The 17,639-nt window shown below is 39.2% G+C and overlaps 2 protein-coding genes across 2 annotated transcripts; both read right to left on the bottom strand.

Moving 5' to 3' along the window:
* Positions 1,143–5,068, bottom strand: LOC110269195. The gene is made up of 4 exons (XM_021116881.1): positions 5,049–5,068; positions 2,395–2,564; positions 2,052–2,296; positions 1,143–1,954 (listed from the first exon to the last, which is right to left on the bottom strand). The coding sequence occupies exons 1-4, from the start codon at positions 5,066–5,068 to the stop codon at positions 1,409–1,411; spliced, it is 981 nt and encodes a 326-aa protein (XP_020972540.1). The 3' UTR covers positions 1,143–1,408.
* Positions 11,211–14,915, bottom strand: LOC107627030 (protein FAR1-RELATED SEQUENCE 6-like). The gene is made up of 10 exons (XM_021116880.1): positions 14,805–14,915; positions 13,988–14,047; positions 13,450–13,882; positions 13,137–13,320; positions 12,698–13,048; positions 12,593–12,605; positions 12,336–12,395; positions 11,913–12,255; positions 11,531–11,709; positions 11,211–11,324 (listed from the first exon to the last, which is right to left on the bottom strand). The coding sequence occupies exons 1-10, from the start codon at positions 14,913–14,915 to the stop codon at positions 11,211–11,213; spliced, it is 1,848 nt and encodes a 615-aa protein (XP_020972539.1).

Here is a 17,639-nt window from a genome sequence, read left to right as displayed (position 1 = left end):
ATAATCCATAAGTATCCAGAGTAACATACCTCAGACCCAAAATAACACAAGTTTTGCCCCAAAAAACCTAACATGGCATAATGACAGTTATGTTGATAACAAGTAATACTAAATCAGGTCCAACATGGAACTAAAAACTAAACATGCCATAATGGCATTTAGTTGCATAGTATCTACATCAGGTCCAACATGGAACTAAAAACAAAATGAAAATCCAAGAAAGTAAAGTCACTTCTTGATGCTTGCTGAAGGCTTTTTCTTCTTCAAGGATGGGGTGGGCATGAAGCTTGTGAACCTGCTCTGTGTGGCTGGGCTTGCTGCTGCCATGGTTTCCCTAGTCACAGTTGGTGGCCTAGAGGATGCTGAATTTTGGGCTTGCAGAGTGGGCCTAACCAAAGGACCTTGTGACATTGACCCAGGCCCAGTACTTGGTCCTGCAACATTGGTTGGTGTGGCTGGGATCTGACATTTAGAACCAGCAGCATGGCTGGCAACCCTAGTTTGAGGTGCTGTTGAGGTTGGGTTTCTTCCTCTTCGAGTGGTCCTGTCCCTGCCTCTTGTTGGTGGTATTGGTGGTGTTGGCTCTATTGGCCTTGAACTGGTTGCTGGTGTAGTGGCTGCATTAGGGGGTGCAGCAGTTGTTGTAGTAGACAAATCAGCCTCAGTGTTCTGTATCAGTTGGGTGATTAGTTTAAAAAGGGGCTTTCTCAGTTCCAGGTGCAACATTTTGGAAAGAACAAGGTTTGAATTAAAATACAAAAGTTTACCTCATCAGGTTGACTTTCTGGGTGGTTTTGAGTGAGGTTTTCCTCATCTGCAACATGTGCAGCATGTGCAGCCTCTATGGTCTCCTCCCAGTTAGCTTCTTGCTCTCTAGCTTCATCCTCATCAATTCCTTCTTCTTGAGCTGCTGCTCCATTTGATCTCTCAGGGCAAGTTCTACTATTATGTCCAACCTTGCAGCCAGTCAATGAATAAATTAAATCAGTATTCAAACAGTTTATGTATGATTGAATGATATTATGTACGTAGATAGTAGATAATAAATTTGTTTGACTTACTCTCTTGCACGTTTGACATGTTATCTGGCCATATCTTCTCTTAGCATTGTATTGGCTCCCAGAGTCTTGCTCGCTGCTGTCCTTCTTCCTTTTCTTGGAAGGTCTTCCAATAGGCCTCTTGTATGGAGGAGGCAGACAAGGCAACCCTTCATGGTGCTCCCAATACTCTTGGCTTGGTATGCTGTTAATGTGAAACTGGTAAGTCCTGTTGTATGCCTCGATGGTGAGCTTGTGATGGACATAGTCTTCAGGCTTCTCATTCTTCCTCTGGATTGCTGCAATACCATGACAGCATGGTAGTCCAGTCAGTTGCCATTTTCTGCAGGAACATGTCCTCTCTCTTGTGTTCACCCTGACTCTATGTTGCCACTTTCTGACTTCAAATTTGTTATGTTCATCATCACCACACCACTGTGCCTCCCAGTAGTTAGCTTGTTTTTTTCCTTCTCTAATCTACTCACTTGTATAGGGGCTATATGTCCAGTGTAAGCCATCAGTGCGTCCTTGTGAGTTGCCATCGTCTTCATGATATAGAACCTGAGCTCCTCAAGCATTGTCAGTATGCTTTTCTCCCGCAGACCCACAATGGTTGAATTAAACGATTCACAGTTGTTGCTAGTCAAGCTATCAACCTTTGGCCATTCAGAAAACTTGCTTCTCGACCACTGTTCTTGCTCAAATTTATCCAAATACTCCCACGCCTGTTTATTGATCCGTTTCACATTAGCCATTGCATCCTTGAATTCTTGATCAGTAGTTGCTTTTGCATATTGCCAGAATGCTCCCTTAAGCTCCTTATCCTTCCATCGTTTGTTCAGGTTTCTCCACATATGCATACAACAAAATCTGTGCTTCACACCTGGCATCACATCCTGTAATGCTGGTATCAATCCCTGCATTCATGGGTAAATTCAGTAGTTAACATTAATACACTTAAGTTACTCAAGTAGGAATATAAGAACAATAATGATTGGATACACTGCATATTACCTTTTGCTGGTCGAACATGAAAACCCAGCCATTCTCATTATAGTCCCCTATGTCAGTATGTAACTCCTCGAGAAAGAATCTCCAATTTTCCCGAGTTTCTGCATCGACAACACCGTATGCAATTGGAAAAAGCTGGTTATTCGCGTCCTGACCTACTGCTGTTAGTAACTGCCCTCCAAAGTAGCCTTTCAGAAACGTCCCATCTAACACTATGAAGGGTCTGCACCCTGCTTTAAACGTCCCATCTAAGAAATAGTAGAAGGAAGATACAATGAATAAACAGGATGTCACCAGCAAACGCAAAAAACCAGAACTTAAACCAAGAACATGAAGCAGAATGTACCTCTTCGTAGGGTCGCTCCTTGCGAAGAATGGTGATCCCACGATGCCACTTGAGAACCGTTACCCTTGATTCGACAATGCCTCTCGCCTTGTATCGTTCTTCTTCGCGCCAAGCTTCCAGTGCAATGTCTCTCCCTCTCTACGTGACCTTTGAGTTTCGCTAGTGACAGACTAACCACAGTAACTCAGTAACTAGTAACTTCGTATATGCTAATTGGGTTTTAGGGCAAAATTAATTTGGGGCAAAACTAATGTTCAAATTAGGTTAAGTTTATTTTCCAAGTAGGATAAGCATAATTTAAATTAGAAATTTCATCTAATATAACACTAACCTTGTCAGCAAAAAATGGTCTCCACGTAAGCATCGTACTCACCGGAGCTATGTTCCGGCAAGCTCTTGGACACGCTTGGCAAAATTTTTAATCATTCAGGTACCTTTTTGTCAATATCAATAGTTGGGTACCAAAATATCAGCGTTTGAATCTTTCGGGTACCGAATTGGTCATTACCTCTTTATAGTATATTCTCTTCTTTTTATCCTATTTGATTTTCAGTTGCTTGGAGACAAGCAACAATTTAAGTTTGGTGTTGTGATGAGCGGATAATTTATACGCTTTTTGGCATTGTTTTTATATAGTTTTCAGTATGATTTGATTAGTTTTTAGTATATTTTATTAGTTTTTAAAAAAATTCACATTTCTAGACTTTACTATGAGTTTGTGTGTTTTTCTATGATTTCAGATATTTTCTGGCTGAAATTGAGGGACTTGAGCAAAAATCAGATTCAGAGGTTGAAGAAGGACTGCAGATGCTGTTGGATTCTGACCTCCCTGCACTCAAACTGGATTTTCTGGAGCTACCGAACTCCAAATGACGCGCTCTCAATTGGATTGGAAAGTAGACATCCAGGGCTTTCCAGCAATATATGATAGTCCATACTTTTCCCGAGTTTAGACGACGCAAACTGGTGTTCAACGCCAGCTCTCTGCCCTATTCTAGTGTCAAACGCTAGAAACAGGTTGCAAAGTGGAGTTAAACGCCAGAAACAGGTTATAAACTGGCGTTTAACTCCAAGAAAGACCTCTCCACGTGAAAGCTTCAATGCTCAGCCCAAGAACACTCCAAGTGGGCCCCGGAAGTGGATTTCTGCATCATTTACTTATCTCTGTAACCCTAGTAACTAGTTTAGCATAAATAGGACTTTTTACTATTGTATTTAGGATCTTTTGGAACATCTTTGGACTTGTAGTTCTGAGATCATGGAGGCTAGCCTCTCGGCCATGCCTGGACCTTTTTCTTATGTATTTTCAACGGTAGAGTTTCTACACACCATAGATTAATGTGTGGAGCTCTGCTGTTCCTCATGAATTAATGCAAAGTACTATTGTTTTTCTATTCAACTCAAGCCTATTTCTTATCTAAGATATACACTTGTTCTTCAACCTGAGGAAGGTGATGATCCATGACATTCATCATCATTCTCACCCATGAACGCGTGCCTGACAACCACCTCCGTTCTACTTGCAATCGCTTAAGTGCATATCTCTTAGCCTTCTGGTTCATGACGCATGGTTGCCTCACCTGACAACCGAGCCTTCCATTCCATGAGATCAGAATCTTTGTGGTATAGGCTAGAATTATTGGTGGCCATTCTTGAGATCCGGAAAGTCTAAACCTTGTCTATGGTATTCCGAATAGGATCTGGGAAGGGATGGCTGTGACGAGCTTCAAACTCGCGAGTGCTGGGCGTAGTGACAGACGCAAAAGGATGACTGAATCCTATTCCAGTATGATCAAGAACCGACAGATGAATAGCCGTGCGGTGACAGTGCATTTTGGACCATTTTCACTGAGAGGACGGGATGTAGCCATTGACAACGGTGATGCCCTGCATAAGCTTACCATGGAAGGCAGTAGGAATGATTGGATGAAGACAGTAGGAAAGCAGAGGTTCAGGAGGAACGAAAGCATCTCTATACGCTTATCTGAAATTATCACCAATGAATTACATAAGTATCTGATGCCAAGGCATCTTAGGCTAGTTTCACTAGCCTTTTTCTTTTATTTTTAGTTGTTTTATGCATTTTCCTGAGCCTTAAGTAATCATTTGGGCCAAATAGTCATGCTTGTCTTAAATCATTCAACATGAAGATTTTGATGCAAATTCCATGAGTTTTTAGTTATATTACTTGAATTGCCATGAATGGAGTTCCCTTTTAATTTCAGCAATTTAGCTTCTGCTCTTTACTTCATGCAATTTAAGATTCCGCAATTCTCATCTAAATCTTGATTCCGCTCAACTAGAACATACTTCTAATCCGAATTGCTCACTCAACCAATCCTTGTGGGATTCGACCTCACTCTATTGTGAGTTTTTACTTTTTAATTATCAATTCTCTATAACCATCTGAATCCACCTGACTGAGATTTACAAGGTGACCATAGCTTGCTTCAAGCCGACAATCTCTGTGGGATCGACCCTTACTCACGTAAGGTTTATTACTTGGACGACCCAGTGCACTTGCTGGTTAGTTGTGCAAAGTTGTGACAAAGTGTGATTCACATTTGAGAGCACCAAGTCTTTGGCGCCATTGTTGATGATCACAATTTCGTGCACCATCTACTAATTTTCTGTTAAAAGTACACCAACTTAACCTCAGAGGCGTGTTGTTCATCTTATCAATATTCTCTAATTTTGTTTTTTTTTTCGATTTAATTTGCTTAATGTGACTTTTTCATAGTAGCTTAATGTGTTTTGTGGTACATTTTATTGTGAAACACATAGAAACAAATTCAGTTGAGAATGAGTATATATGTTGAACAATGCATTGAGATCTATGTGTTTTTTATTAGATATTTGGTTCCTTCTTTTATTCCTCGAGCGACAACTAAAGTGGTAAAAATTTATTATATGATTGGTGTGGCATGTATTAACATTTTGCGTTTATAGAAATGTTTAAATGAGCTTTTTATTAGCAAATTGAATTTGTATTTTTTGGGTCTACATTTTTTTTTTGGAGTACACCTTTTTCTCAGATGTGTCTTGCAAATTTTAGCAACATTCACTGATATTTTTTTTTTCTCAGTTTAATTTGCTTAATGTGTGTATTGTTCATAGTAATGTGTCTTTTGGTGAATTTTCTTGTGATACATGGAGAAACAAATTCAGTTGAGAATGAGTGTATATTTTAAGCATACTTAGTCTTTTTGTATTGTGCAGAAAAAAATTTTTCCCTACTGAAATTGGGCATGTGATTATACAAATAGGTTAAATAATTGCTGTAATTTTTTTTAGTTACAAAATCCGTTGCGATCAACATGTGTTTCTGTACATATTTGGTTCCCTCATGATTCACTGAGCGACAAGAGCAATGGTGCACAATGATTTTACAATGGTTGTGGCTTCTTTTAACATTTAGCTGATTTTTTGACATATTTCTAGGAGCTTTTGTTAGCAAATTGAAATTATAATTGGTGTGTATAATAATTTGCCTTTGAGAGTGTTCGTTCTTTACATCAGATGTGTCTTGTTCATAAGATTAGTGTACGATGGTTATAAATAGGTTAAATAAATGCTTTTCTCATTATAAATTTTTGTAATTTTAGATTAGTTGACTTTGGATAACACAAGTGAAGTTTCTACTTGGAATCAATTTCTGCTATTTATGAAGAGACCAACTTATATACATGGGAAAGCCGGTAAAACCTCATCCACAATGTTGTGCTCTTGTTATAGTTCCTATTCAGTTGTTTCCTTCTGACAGTCCCGTGGTATGTTTTACAGAAATTACTAGAGACAAGATGCTCACCATATTACATAGCGGACTTGTTCAAAGAACTGGAAACCAATCAGGATCAAGCAAAGCTTGATGAGATAGAAGAAATTGGTTTTGGTTTCCTGAAGCTTGTTCCGAAGTGGCAAGTGAGGCAAGGCATAATGGTGATGTTGGCCAAAGCCTATGACACTGAAACGAGCACCCTCAAGCTAGAAAATGGGAACATCCGCATTATGCTGGAGCTCTTCCAGCGTCTTTTTGGTATCCCGCCCGGGGGTGAGTATACCTTTACCTATTACACACCACTGAATTGGTTAGTTTTGTTTCGGTCTTCATGTTCATTGCTATTATCTATGTATGACACTGCTCAACTTGCCCTATTTTATACATATCCATGTTGCAGTTGACGACTTCCCACCGTTCGACAAAAGCAATGCTGCTCATGTGTTAATTAAAACAAGGTATCACCGATTGAAAACTGTGCAGCTGAGGCATTTTGTCAGGCATTGTCCGATAGATACCGAAGATGACAGGATGGAGTTCAGGAGACACTTCATTCTACTGGTGCTGAAGATGTTTTTGTGCCCGACCGTGCAACATGTAATCTCCCCGTGGCACATCGACACAGTCCTTAATGTATCTGATCCGGCGAGATATCGTTGGCCATTGCATATTTTTAATTCTCTAGAACAGGAAATTAGGAAGTACCAACATAAGAAGAATAAATCCTGTGAGGGCTGCATGCTTGGGTTGCTGGTAATGTTGTTAATTTAAAATTCAATGTAATGTGACTAAGATGTGCATCCCTGAAACTAACTTCTTTATACAATATCTCCAGGTGTTGTACTTTCAGAAGCTAAAGCACGGTGAACTCGAAGGTTGTCAAGAACTTGAGCCGTGGCTTTCTGCATGGACTGCCAAGGAGCTTAGCGCTATGGCAGAAACTATTCAACCGGAGGTAATCAATTTATTGGTTATGTTTTAAAATAGTCAATTTTTAATTTGAAGCTTGTTTTATGATGCAATTCACTGCAAATGGATTTTTTGAATGCATGAATATCATGGCTTTGCATTTTATTATTAAGTAATGGAAGATGTCGCTAACGGGTGTGTCATTTATTATGTCCGTATTTTCGTGTTATCAAACATGATGCTGCTTTAGCTGTATGTGTCTTCTGACTAGTTAATGGCAAACAATAGGATTGTAGTGAACCTGGCTGGAATGAAGATAGGGGCGAGGAGGGTGCCATTATAGACAACACAAGTGACCCAAGCCCTAAACGAGAAGACGTGGACCATAGAAAAGTGAGTTAGGATTAACATTTACTAAGTATTTCTTTTTCGTGGTTAAACGTAGATCGAGTAAACTGTTAAGCCTATGTTTTAACTGTCATTTACGTTGAAGTTATGTTGTTGATGTGATTTCAGGAATCTTCTCGCCGGGATGGAGTTAGAGAGGTTTTGAAGCACCCGGATACACATGCAGTTGCGTCGGACGGTGATGACGATGACGACGAGCCAATTGCAAAGAGATTGCGTCGGAGATCTGAATCAGGGATGACACCTCAATCATGTATGAGGGCTGAGGATGCAGGCACGACTAATAAGACAAAGGAAAAAGAGAACCCTAAAGTGAGCAAGATGTTCCTTGTTAGAATTTGTTAGTTGCAGCTATGCAGTTTGGAACATGAGTAAGGGTTAAAGTTATGGTTAAACAGGTTACTTGTTGTGCCATTATTTAATAAACCTAAGTGAAATGCTCTGTCAGTTAGCATTGGGTTCTTTGTGTACTGTGAAAGCACTTTGAGGTGTTTGTGAACCACTTGTTTGATATTGTGGTTTCAGGGATCCACCATGAATGAGGGAGTTAGCAGCGCATCATTGCGCACAACCCATCATTCAGGGACTTTGGAAGCGGATGACGACGATGACCAGCCCATCGGCATCAGACTCCGCATCAAAACTCTTCAAATGAAAACACCTCAGCGTGGTAGGGTAGAAGGGAAAATCATCACAAGCATGCATTCAGAATCAACTAATCAACCAACTGAGACAGTTGCTCTTGAACCAAAAATACCATCAACAGAATTGGTTGAGTTTCCAGGGGTTGAGGAATATTCTACTGAATTTTTTGACAGGCAAGTTATTACTACATAACATTGTTTCTGGTAGTAGTATACAATTTTTTTAGCCTCCCAAACAATTTCTGAATGGTTGACCACCGCAATTTTTTTTAAATCCAAACAGGCATCCTGACATCTTATCTCAGCGGAATCTGGAGAGCGAAATTATATGGGCAAATATAGAAAAAGGCGTTTATGCCTCGAGACCCATTAGCATAGACCCGATCCAAGCAATCATTCCTAGAGGTTCCTCCTACCGCACTCTAAGTCCACATCGCCCCTCTTTCTCTCTTGGGATGACACAACTCTTAAATCACCCTCACATTCTCCTCTCCGACCTATTCATCTATTACTTCGGGATCGAAAAATCACCGAGCGGGAAGAACAACGAATCAGAGGATGGGTTATGAACACTTCTCTTGATGGCCACCAAACTTTGGCGTCATATGAGGGTAGACCACACCTAGTGCTATCAAGGGAGGACGTGTGCACACTGAGATCACGTGCATGGCTCAATAACAGTGTATGTAACGAAAAATCATGTTTCTCCAATTTGTTTGTTGCTTACGCGTTGTTGACATTGATGATTCTACAAGTTGGTTATGTAGGTTGTACAATGGATGTGTTGCTCATTCAATGATTTAGGTCTCAAAAGATTCACACGTGACTTTTATTGCGTGTGTCCGGGGATTCTGGTAAGGAAATATCCATATTAATAATTTATTTACAGTACAGTTTATGAATTTTTGATAATTTGTACTTGTACAGGAAATGGTATTGGTCCCAAAGAATCTGCAAAACTATCATGATGGACCGAATCCAATGTATGTCGGATTGGGTCAACACTTTGGTGCTGATACTAGATATTTCGACAAGGAAATCGCTTCAAATAGAAATTGGGTACGTATGTTTGCAGTGTAATAACTTACTATAATCATAGCACCATCACAAAAGATATTTATTTTTCTTTGTAAATGCAAGTAATATACCTAGTTACAATGGTTGGTTGTGCAGTGGTTTTTCCCTGTATGTATCACCTGTCACTGGTGGGTGTATACATTTGATGTCTCCGGAAAAAGGCTGTTCGTACTGGATAGCATGCACAGTAAACCTGATACAACACGGAGCAGGCTAGATTCATATGTGGTACCTAAATAGTCATCCCTATTAAGCTCTATTTAACCGTTCTTGTTGTATTCCTTTTAAGTTTAGTTGTTTGTATCTTAGGCGAGGATCATTGAAGACATTGCACAGGTGGCTATCCCAACTTATAGGCCCATACAAAAAGGGCTGCTTTGCACTTATGCCTCTGTGCCAATACAAGCAAATAGGTGATTCTTCCCTCCAAAATCTCGCAATGTATTAATTGTTTAGTTACATTGAGTTGTTCCACTAATAAAATTGCATTTTTTCTGTTCGCTTAGATTTGACTGTGGTGTGTATGCAATAAAATACATGGAGTACTGGAACGAAGGCAGGAAACTAGATGACTGGCAATATGTGAGCTCCCTAACCTATATACCTTATTACCATATTTTTCATACACAGGTCAATGTCTGTACCGACAAGCAGTTCTTTAATATTGATTTTTATATGTAGGACATCATCAACTTATACAGGTTGGAAATAATATTGGACATCATCCTATCTCACAAGAATATATCCATTGGAGCTGCCTTGAATGCCCTTGACAGCCGTGCTCGACCTCCTGTGCACCGCAACCAACCAAGGAACAAACGTATGGATGTTAGGACTCCATTCACAGCTCCTGATACAAAGAGCATACTTCGGCGGGCTGGAGAAAAGCCAAAGAAAAATTCCACCAGAAGGAGCTAAAATATGGGAATATGTAGGCTCCATATTAGGTCCTTGTTTACATGTGGAGGGAATATCCTCACATCCTATGCTATATTTTGTTGGGACTAGACAAATTACTTTTCCTACACAACGTGACTATTTCTTTTGGATTGTTAGGTTGTTTATGGGTAGTTGCACTTTAGACCTTGACAAACTTTGTTGGTTAATTCAACGATAATGCATGTATTGTTCATATAAATTGTCTTTTGCACCTTGGTTTGAGATAATTTTGTGCACAGGTTTGACAAGTTATGCATTTTTTAAGTATAATTGTTGCCAATGAATACACTTGTTTAGGTTTCTACATGTCTCTGGATGTCTCTACTTATCTTAGTCATGCATTGTTAGCCATATTTTGCATGCAGGTGACTGAAGACGGAACTGTGTTCTGATGGAGGTGTAACTTTTGCTTTATGTATCTATTTTAGTCGTGTATCGTTAGAGATGGCTTTCCATAGATGTGTCATCAAGTACAAGTGTCTTTTGCCAATGTTTAGGTTTGGATGCTGTTTAAATTCGTATGTGTCTTTTCTGGGGGGTGTTTTCTACTGTGACTTATTGCAGGTGGCTATAAATGGATGTGTCTTTTTCAAGAAGTGTCTTCTAGCAGTGACTTTTTACGAGGTGTCTTCATAGGGATGTGTCTTTTTTCAGGAAGTGTCTTCTAGATGTGAGTTTCTAGGAGATGTCTTCATAGGGATGTGTCTTCTACTAGATGTGTCTTTTGCGAGTGTGTCTTTCGTGTCTTCTGGGAGATGTGTCTTCTACGAGTATGACTTTCTATTAGCTATATTCATATGGATGTGTCTTCCGCGAGATGTGTCTTTCGTGTTTGTTCATCAATAACACATAACCTTCATTGGTACGCAAAATTCAAACTTAACAAACTTGTTAGGGGTTGACAATATTATTCAATGGATATAAACTCAATAAATAATGATATATCGTCGACTTAACAATGTTTATTTATTTAACAACCTGAATAATTTGGCAATGATAAGAGTAAAAAAGTTACTAATAATAAAAGAATATCTCCATACAAATCTATAATCAAAATTCTTCTAAGTAGGCCGAAATGAGTTTAACAACGACAAGAACCCGCCATGTTCCTGTGAATCATTCGTTCTCCCAGCAGAACCCCCCACTATATCTTGATTCACTGCTTGATCAACTTCCTAAAAATAACAAATATGCATAGACAAAAAATGAATAACAATTACAACTTTATCCGTCTGGTCATGTTATCAAGTGGTTCGAAACTAAGGAAAAAGGAAACACATACCAGCGGTGGATTCTTCTTCTTTCTTCACATAGATTTCTTAATTGAGGTGTCGAGTTAAGATCCAAGCCTCTTCATTCTCGGCCGACCCTTTGTTGAAACCTTTGAAGGACCTTGGATGTCAGATTCAACAAGAGCATGGTCGCATTGTGTGACCGTGCTATTTTGTGTAGTTGGAACACGCCTGGACACCAAGTTCGCACGATAATCAAGCAACTTTGACCTTAACTGATCAAAACCCGAATGTAACATGGCCGCTTCTTCTTCGTATGTCACAAAATCTTAGGCAACATTGTAGAAGTGTGAACACAGTCGTCTAAATAAGTTGTGGCTTTCGTCCAATCGCTTCTCGTCATGGCTGCTCTTGATGAAAGTGTGTTTTTCACTGTACATTCTTGCTCCATCGAGGGATAACTTAGCATGATGGTACTGTGTCTACTCCATAATAAAAAAAACACAGCAAGACAGTGGCAACAAATAATACCTCTTGATCCAAACATGTTGCATTCACACCGAACCTTGTGTGTCTTGGGGTCAAACTCGACATTGTACTTCCAAGACCTAGGCTCCCCATATAGTAGGTATTGCTCATTCACGGTCACCAGAAACAAATCATCCTCTTGAGTGACACCACGGACTAAACAATCCCCTCTTTTACTGAATTCATGTTGAACTTCCCTAAACTTAGAGGTTGTGTACTCATGCTGGAATTGTCTTTCAATTGTAGAGCTCGATGAACATGGGACAACTCCTTTAGAGTCTGCAGCATCATCCACCAGTTCTTTTTGCTCTTTGTTCCCAAGCACATTGTCATACTCATGCACGAACTGAACCAGTCCACTTTTGCAATGCAGGTAACCACCGAAAAAGGCGTACATACTCTCACTCCGTTGGGTACTTCTCATACCAGTCCAAAATTCACCTTAAAAATATATTGGAACCCACATTTGACGATCGTCGTAAAGGTCTACAAAACCAAAACATACATATCAAAGCAAGAATCATATCATGAATAAATAGCTACATCACAGTACACAACTAAAGACTTAGTGAACCAACTATACATCGACGTTTTAAATAGAGATATTCCATAAAAGTATCCAAATAGGTTACCAATCATCCAATGACAACGGGGGCTGAAATTGAGTAAAGTAAAAACCGAACCAGCATAACATACCTACCATCCAAAAAGAACATAAGAGCATTATAAAGCACAAACCTGATAGCCATTTATTTTTGTCTAGGTTAAACTCATTAATGAATGCACACCAATCCTTCTCAAAAGACTCTTCAGAACGGGCATTCCAAACAGTGCCATGCATTTTAGCATTTATTTCTCTGTATTTAGCATATCCTCCGAGCTTATGTGGTATCTTCTTTATTATGTGCCATATGCACCATCGGTGTCTAGTATTTGGGAAGACATTCTTAATAGCGCCAAACATGGATTTGCACTGGTCCGTGATGATGGCCTGTGGGGGATTTCCCATGCAATTCAACCAGTTTTTAAAGACCCACTCAAAGCTAGGAATTTCCTCATTACCCAACAAAGCACATCCGAGTAGAGTGGACTTGTCGTGATGGTTGACACCAACGAAAGATGCAAACGGAAGTCCATGCCTGCAATAAAGACAGCCAAAAATTACTAAATCACAATATTGTAGGAAAAATGTAAACCCTTATAATGGATACAGAAACACAAACATACTTGTTTCTTCTGTACGTTGTATCAAACGATACCACATCTCCAAAATATTCATACAATGTCCTGCATCTTGCATCTACCCATAGCGGACTCTTAAACTTGTTAGTTTCGTCCACATCAACTGCATAGAAGAAATTCGGGTTTATATCTCTCATTCGCATGAAATAGCTAATCATTTCCTTCACATCTGCGTTTACATCAGTACAGCGCAAATTCCTTGTTATGTAGTTCCTAACATCCTTTTCTGAGTAACCCAACTTTGATGACCCACCAACCTCGTTCACCAGTGCGAGATAAGTCTTGTTAGGTTATATGCCAGCCTCATCATTGTTCTGAATCACACACTTGGCATGCATGGTCAGTTCCATGTACTCACTGTAATGCACTGCTTGCTCGGCAGAACACATGTGAGTGTGCTTCAATTCTAATTTGGACACCAGCCAATTATCATTCTGCCTATCAAGTATCACGTACATCCTTGCTTTGCACCCGGCTGTTGTTATTCTCTTTACTCGCGTTGCTGCATTCACTCGAGACTCCCGATAACCTTCATGACTGTAGTGTATCGATTGGTTAATAGGTACCTTTAATTCCTTTCTGGTCTTGTCAAAGTTTGTATTCCTAATCCTAGTCACAAACCCAACTTTCTTTGCATAATTAGAATAGAACTCTTGTGCCCGCTGCAACGAATCAAATCTCAATCCTACGTATGGGATTTCCCCCATTGGAATTCCAGTGTGATCCGGGAACTGAAAATCCATTCAAAAAAGGTATCATTCAACACAAACCACAGTAATCTAAACAATTTTCAATATGTCACTAATTTTGTGAGAAGAATAAAATATGTTTCACACCTTATTATTGCTTACCGTAGCATCATCCTTTTTTTGAATAGCGTCTTCAGATTCTTTCCCCTAAAATCGATAAAGAGGACATATCACCAAAGAAGATAAACATCGACCATTCGACAGTAATAAAAACTCTTCCAACAATTAGGTAACTTTTGATAATACCTACTAATGGACAACCCAAACTAAACTAGTAGAAAAAATAACTATCGATGATCATAACCATAAAAAAAAAGAAAAAAAAAACTCAAAGCTGGAAACATCATCTCCACATGGTGAACTAAAAAATAATAAAACATAATTCTTGCAACAAAGTGTATCCCTATTAATAACTTAAAATTTAAAACATTAAAAAAAAAGTTGCTGGAAGGCCTAATGATGACTGTGCATCATGTTATATTTTTCTATGCTTTTTCATATAAAAATCAATTCATAATGCTTAATTATGGGAGTGTTTTGGTGATTAAATTGAATATTACTTTGATTGCTTGAGTTAATGAATTTTGTAAGAAATGATAGAAAAAGAAGCAATAAAAGCACTAATATAGGAAGCACACTCCTAAGCTGGCAAAAGAGTTGGAAACAAACTCAAAGAGAAGCAAAGAGGATTTACAACCCTGACCTCTTCATACTCCAAAAAGAATAACTCAAGCTACAAAGTTTCAAATGAGGTGATCTCAGTGCCATTGGAAAGTAAACTTCCAGAGCCTTCCAACCATATATAACACTTTATAGTGGACACTGGATTTGGGGGTACAAATTGCTATTCGTTTAGCTTTACAATTTCAGCGTAAAACAAGTCCCTGCACTTCGCCAAACTGACCTCTTCACCTTCAAAAGAGCATAACTTGGGATAGAGAAGTCCAAATGACATGCTTCTAGCGGCGTTAGAAAGCTGAGATCCAGGTCTTTCGAATGATATATAATGGTCCATAGTGGGCTGATAAACCACTATTTTATAGTTTATCTTGTGTTTAATTGAGTGGTTTCACCAAATCTTCACCCACTTATTCATACTAATTGCATGATTTTACATTTTCCTTCCTAGTATTGTTTTATGGTTGAAAACTTGCTTCCCAAAGATCTTTTATTTATATATTTTAATTCTCCTTTATACCATTCGATGCTGTAATCCATGTGTTAAGTGTTTCAGACTTCATAAGGCAGGAATGGCTTAGAGAATGGAGAGGAAGCTTACAAAAATGGAAGGAACACAAGAAACTAAGGAGATGACCAGCGAGCACTGACGCGCGCGCATGGCTCACACGAACGCGCAGAATAGAGAATATCGCAGCGACACGAACGCGTGCCTGACGCGTACGCGTGGATAGGAGTCTGCACGAATGACGCGAACGCGTGAACGACGCGCTCACGTGACAAGGAAAATCGCTGAATGACGCGAACGCATGAACGACGCGTATGCGTGATCTGCGCGATCTGCATAATTAACAGAAAATGTTGGGGGCGATTTCGGGCCGCGTTTTAACCCAGTTTTTGGCCTAGAAACACAGAATAAAGCCAGGGAATGTGCAGAGACTCAAGATGCATCTGCAAGCATCAACACACGTTAAGATACATTCACATTAGGATAGTTTTTAGGTTTTCTCTACACTCATAGTTAATTAGTTTTATGCTTTTGGATATTGAAGAAGTCATTACCTCCGTTGAAGATATTATTCTAGTTTGTTTACTTTGTCCCTTACTCTTCCATATCCTTATTTACTTTATTTAAAAGTTACAATTGGATTATTTTCATGAATTGTTAGTGCAGAGAATTACTTTTCCTTTTAATTAATTTTAAATCCTTATTTTGTTTAATTTCATTATGTCTTCTTATATTTTTATGAGCGTTATATTCATGTCAATGGAGTAGATTCCATACTTGACATGGGGGTTGATTAAAAGGAGACACCTGAGTTGGAAGGCTTACATGTTGATTAATCTGTACGTTGTTGGCTAGTTCTGTATTTACTAACGCTAGACCTTCCTAAGGGAGAGGACTAGGATTTGCGAATAAGGGTTAGCTTAATCACTTGACTTTTCTTTATTTAGTAAGGGTTAACTAAGTGAAAACAACAACCTTTTTAATACTACACCTAAGAGATCCCAACAAGGATAGAACTTCCAGTTAATCATTCCCCCAGTCAAGGCTTTTTATTTAGAATATCAATAATTATTCTTAGTTTATTTTTATTGCTTCAATTTACAATTATTTGATTGCTCATTATTCAACTCTCAAAACTCTCAGAAAATTCCTAATTAATAAAATAGCATACTTTCTTGCAACTCATTGGGAGACGACCTGGGATTCATACTCCCAGTATTTTTATTATTCTAACATTTTTGTGACACCTTTCTAAATTGGTGAGGCGGATCTTAGCTGGTTAAGAGCTATACGTGCAACGCTGTTCTCTTATTTCAAAACCTCTTAATTGGCCTAGCTTCTACCACGCACCAGTTTTTGGCGCCGTTGCCGGGGAGTTGCAATTGTGTGCAAAATTATTAATTAGTGTACATATTTTTATTTTATTTGCATATTTTATTTTTATTTTATTACCATGAGCTATATGTTTCTTTCATTGAATGATGCGTTCGTTGCCTGATCCGAGCTTAGCCGCGTTTGATCCTGAAATTGAAAGAACTATTTCACGTATTAGGCGAGCTCGACGCAGGTTAGCCTCTGAGGGTGGTGAAGTGATTGTTATCGATTCACCAGTCTCATCTAAGGGCAAATCTGAACTGCCATCTGAAAGCGAAACAAGCTCATTTACTACTAATTCATTTGATTCACGTGCAGATAGAATGGCAGAACCTAGGAGGATTACTCTCCAGGAAGCTGGAGCCCCAGATTTTACAATGCAGCCGTATCAAGTGCATCATCCAACTCTGGCTGCAGATTTTGAATTGAAGACTGCACTAGTCAACTTAATGCCCAAGTTTCATGGCTTACTTGCTCAGGAGCCCATTAAGCACCTCAGGGATTTTCAGACAGCCTGTTCTACTGTTAGGCGTCAGGGTGCGAATGAAACTTCTATTCTATTAATAGCCTTCCCGTTTTCTCTTGAGGGAAAGGCAAGGGAGTGGTACTACTCCCAACCTGAAGCGACTGTTACCAACTGGAATACACTCAGGAGAGAATTTCTAGAAAAATACTTTCCAGCTGAAGTTACAGACAGACTAAGGAAAGAGATCTCCTGCATTGTTCAAGGTGAATCAGAGACTCTTTATGAGTACTAGGAGCGTTTTAAGAATCTTCTAGACGCATGCCCCCACCACATGATTGACAGACTAGTGTTAATCAGCTATTTCACTCAGGGCATGAAGCCTAGGAATAAAACTACACTAGATGGTGCTAGTAATGGTTCTCTAAAGAAGTACAAGACCGCAGATGAAGCATGGCAACTGATCAGGGACTTAGCTGAATCCACCAGGAATCACAGGCACAGGAGCACCCATTCAAAAGTTGTTACAGAAGTTTCCTCTAGCATTGAGACTACTGCTCTTACATAGAGTATATGTGAGATGACCAACCTACTGAAGCAATTACAGTTAAATCAACAACAACAAGCTCAGCCTTCCCCACCGCAGCAAAGCCAACAGTTAGTACCCCAAAGAGTACGCAGAACATGTGCTTACTATAGTCATTATACTGATGAAT

This window comes from Arachis ipaensis, chromosome B02 (genome assembly GCF_000816755.2).
Source record: "Arachis ipaensis cultivar K30076 chromosome B02, Araip1.1, whole genome shotgun sequence".
In the NCBI taxonomy this organism is placed as follows: Eukaryota; Viridiplantae; Streptophyta; class Magnoliopsida; order Fabales; family Fabaceae; genus Arachis; species Arachis ipaensis.
The sequence above is the reverse complement of the archived record's forward strand: the minus strand, read 5'-3'. Positions and strand labels throughout refer to the sequence as shown.

Coding starts and splice junctions, on each gene's coding strand:
- LOC107627030 (XM_021116880.1), bottom strand. CDS start 14,915: ATGGACCATTATATATCATTCGAAAGACCTGGATCTCAGCTTTCTAAC. Junction 14,048..14,804: donor GCTCTTTTGAAGGTGAAGAG/GTCAGTTTGGCG, acceptor TATCGATTTTAG/GGGAAAGAATCTGAAGACGC. Junction 11,710..11,912: donor CAACATGTTTGGATCAAGAG/GTATTATTTGTT, acceptor ATGTTGCCTAAG/ATTTTGTGACATACGAAGAA.
- LOC110269195 (XM_021116881.1), bottom strand. CDS start 5,068: ATGAACAACACGCCTCTGAG. Junction 2,565..5,048: donor ATGAACAACACGCCTCTGAG/GTTAAGTTGGTG, acceptor TACTGTGGTTAG/TCTGTCACTAGCGAAACTCA. Junction 2,297..2,394: donor AGGAGCGACCCTACGAAGAG/GTACATTCTGCT, acceptor ACTATTTCTTAG/ATGGGACGTTTAAAGCAGGG.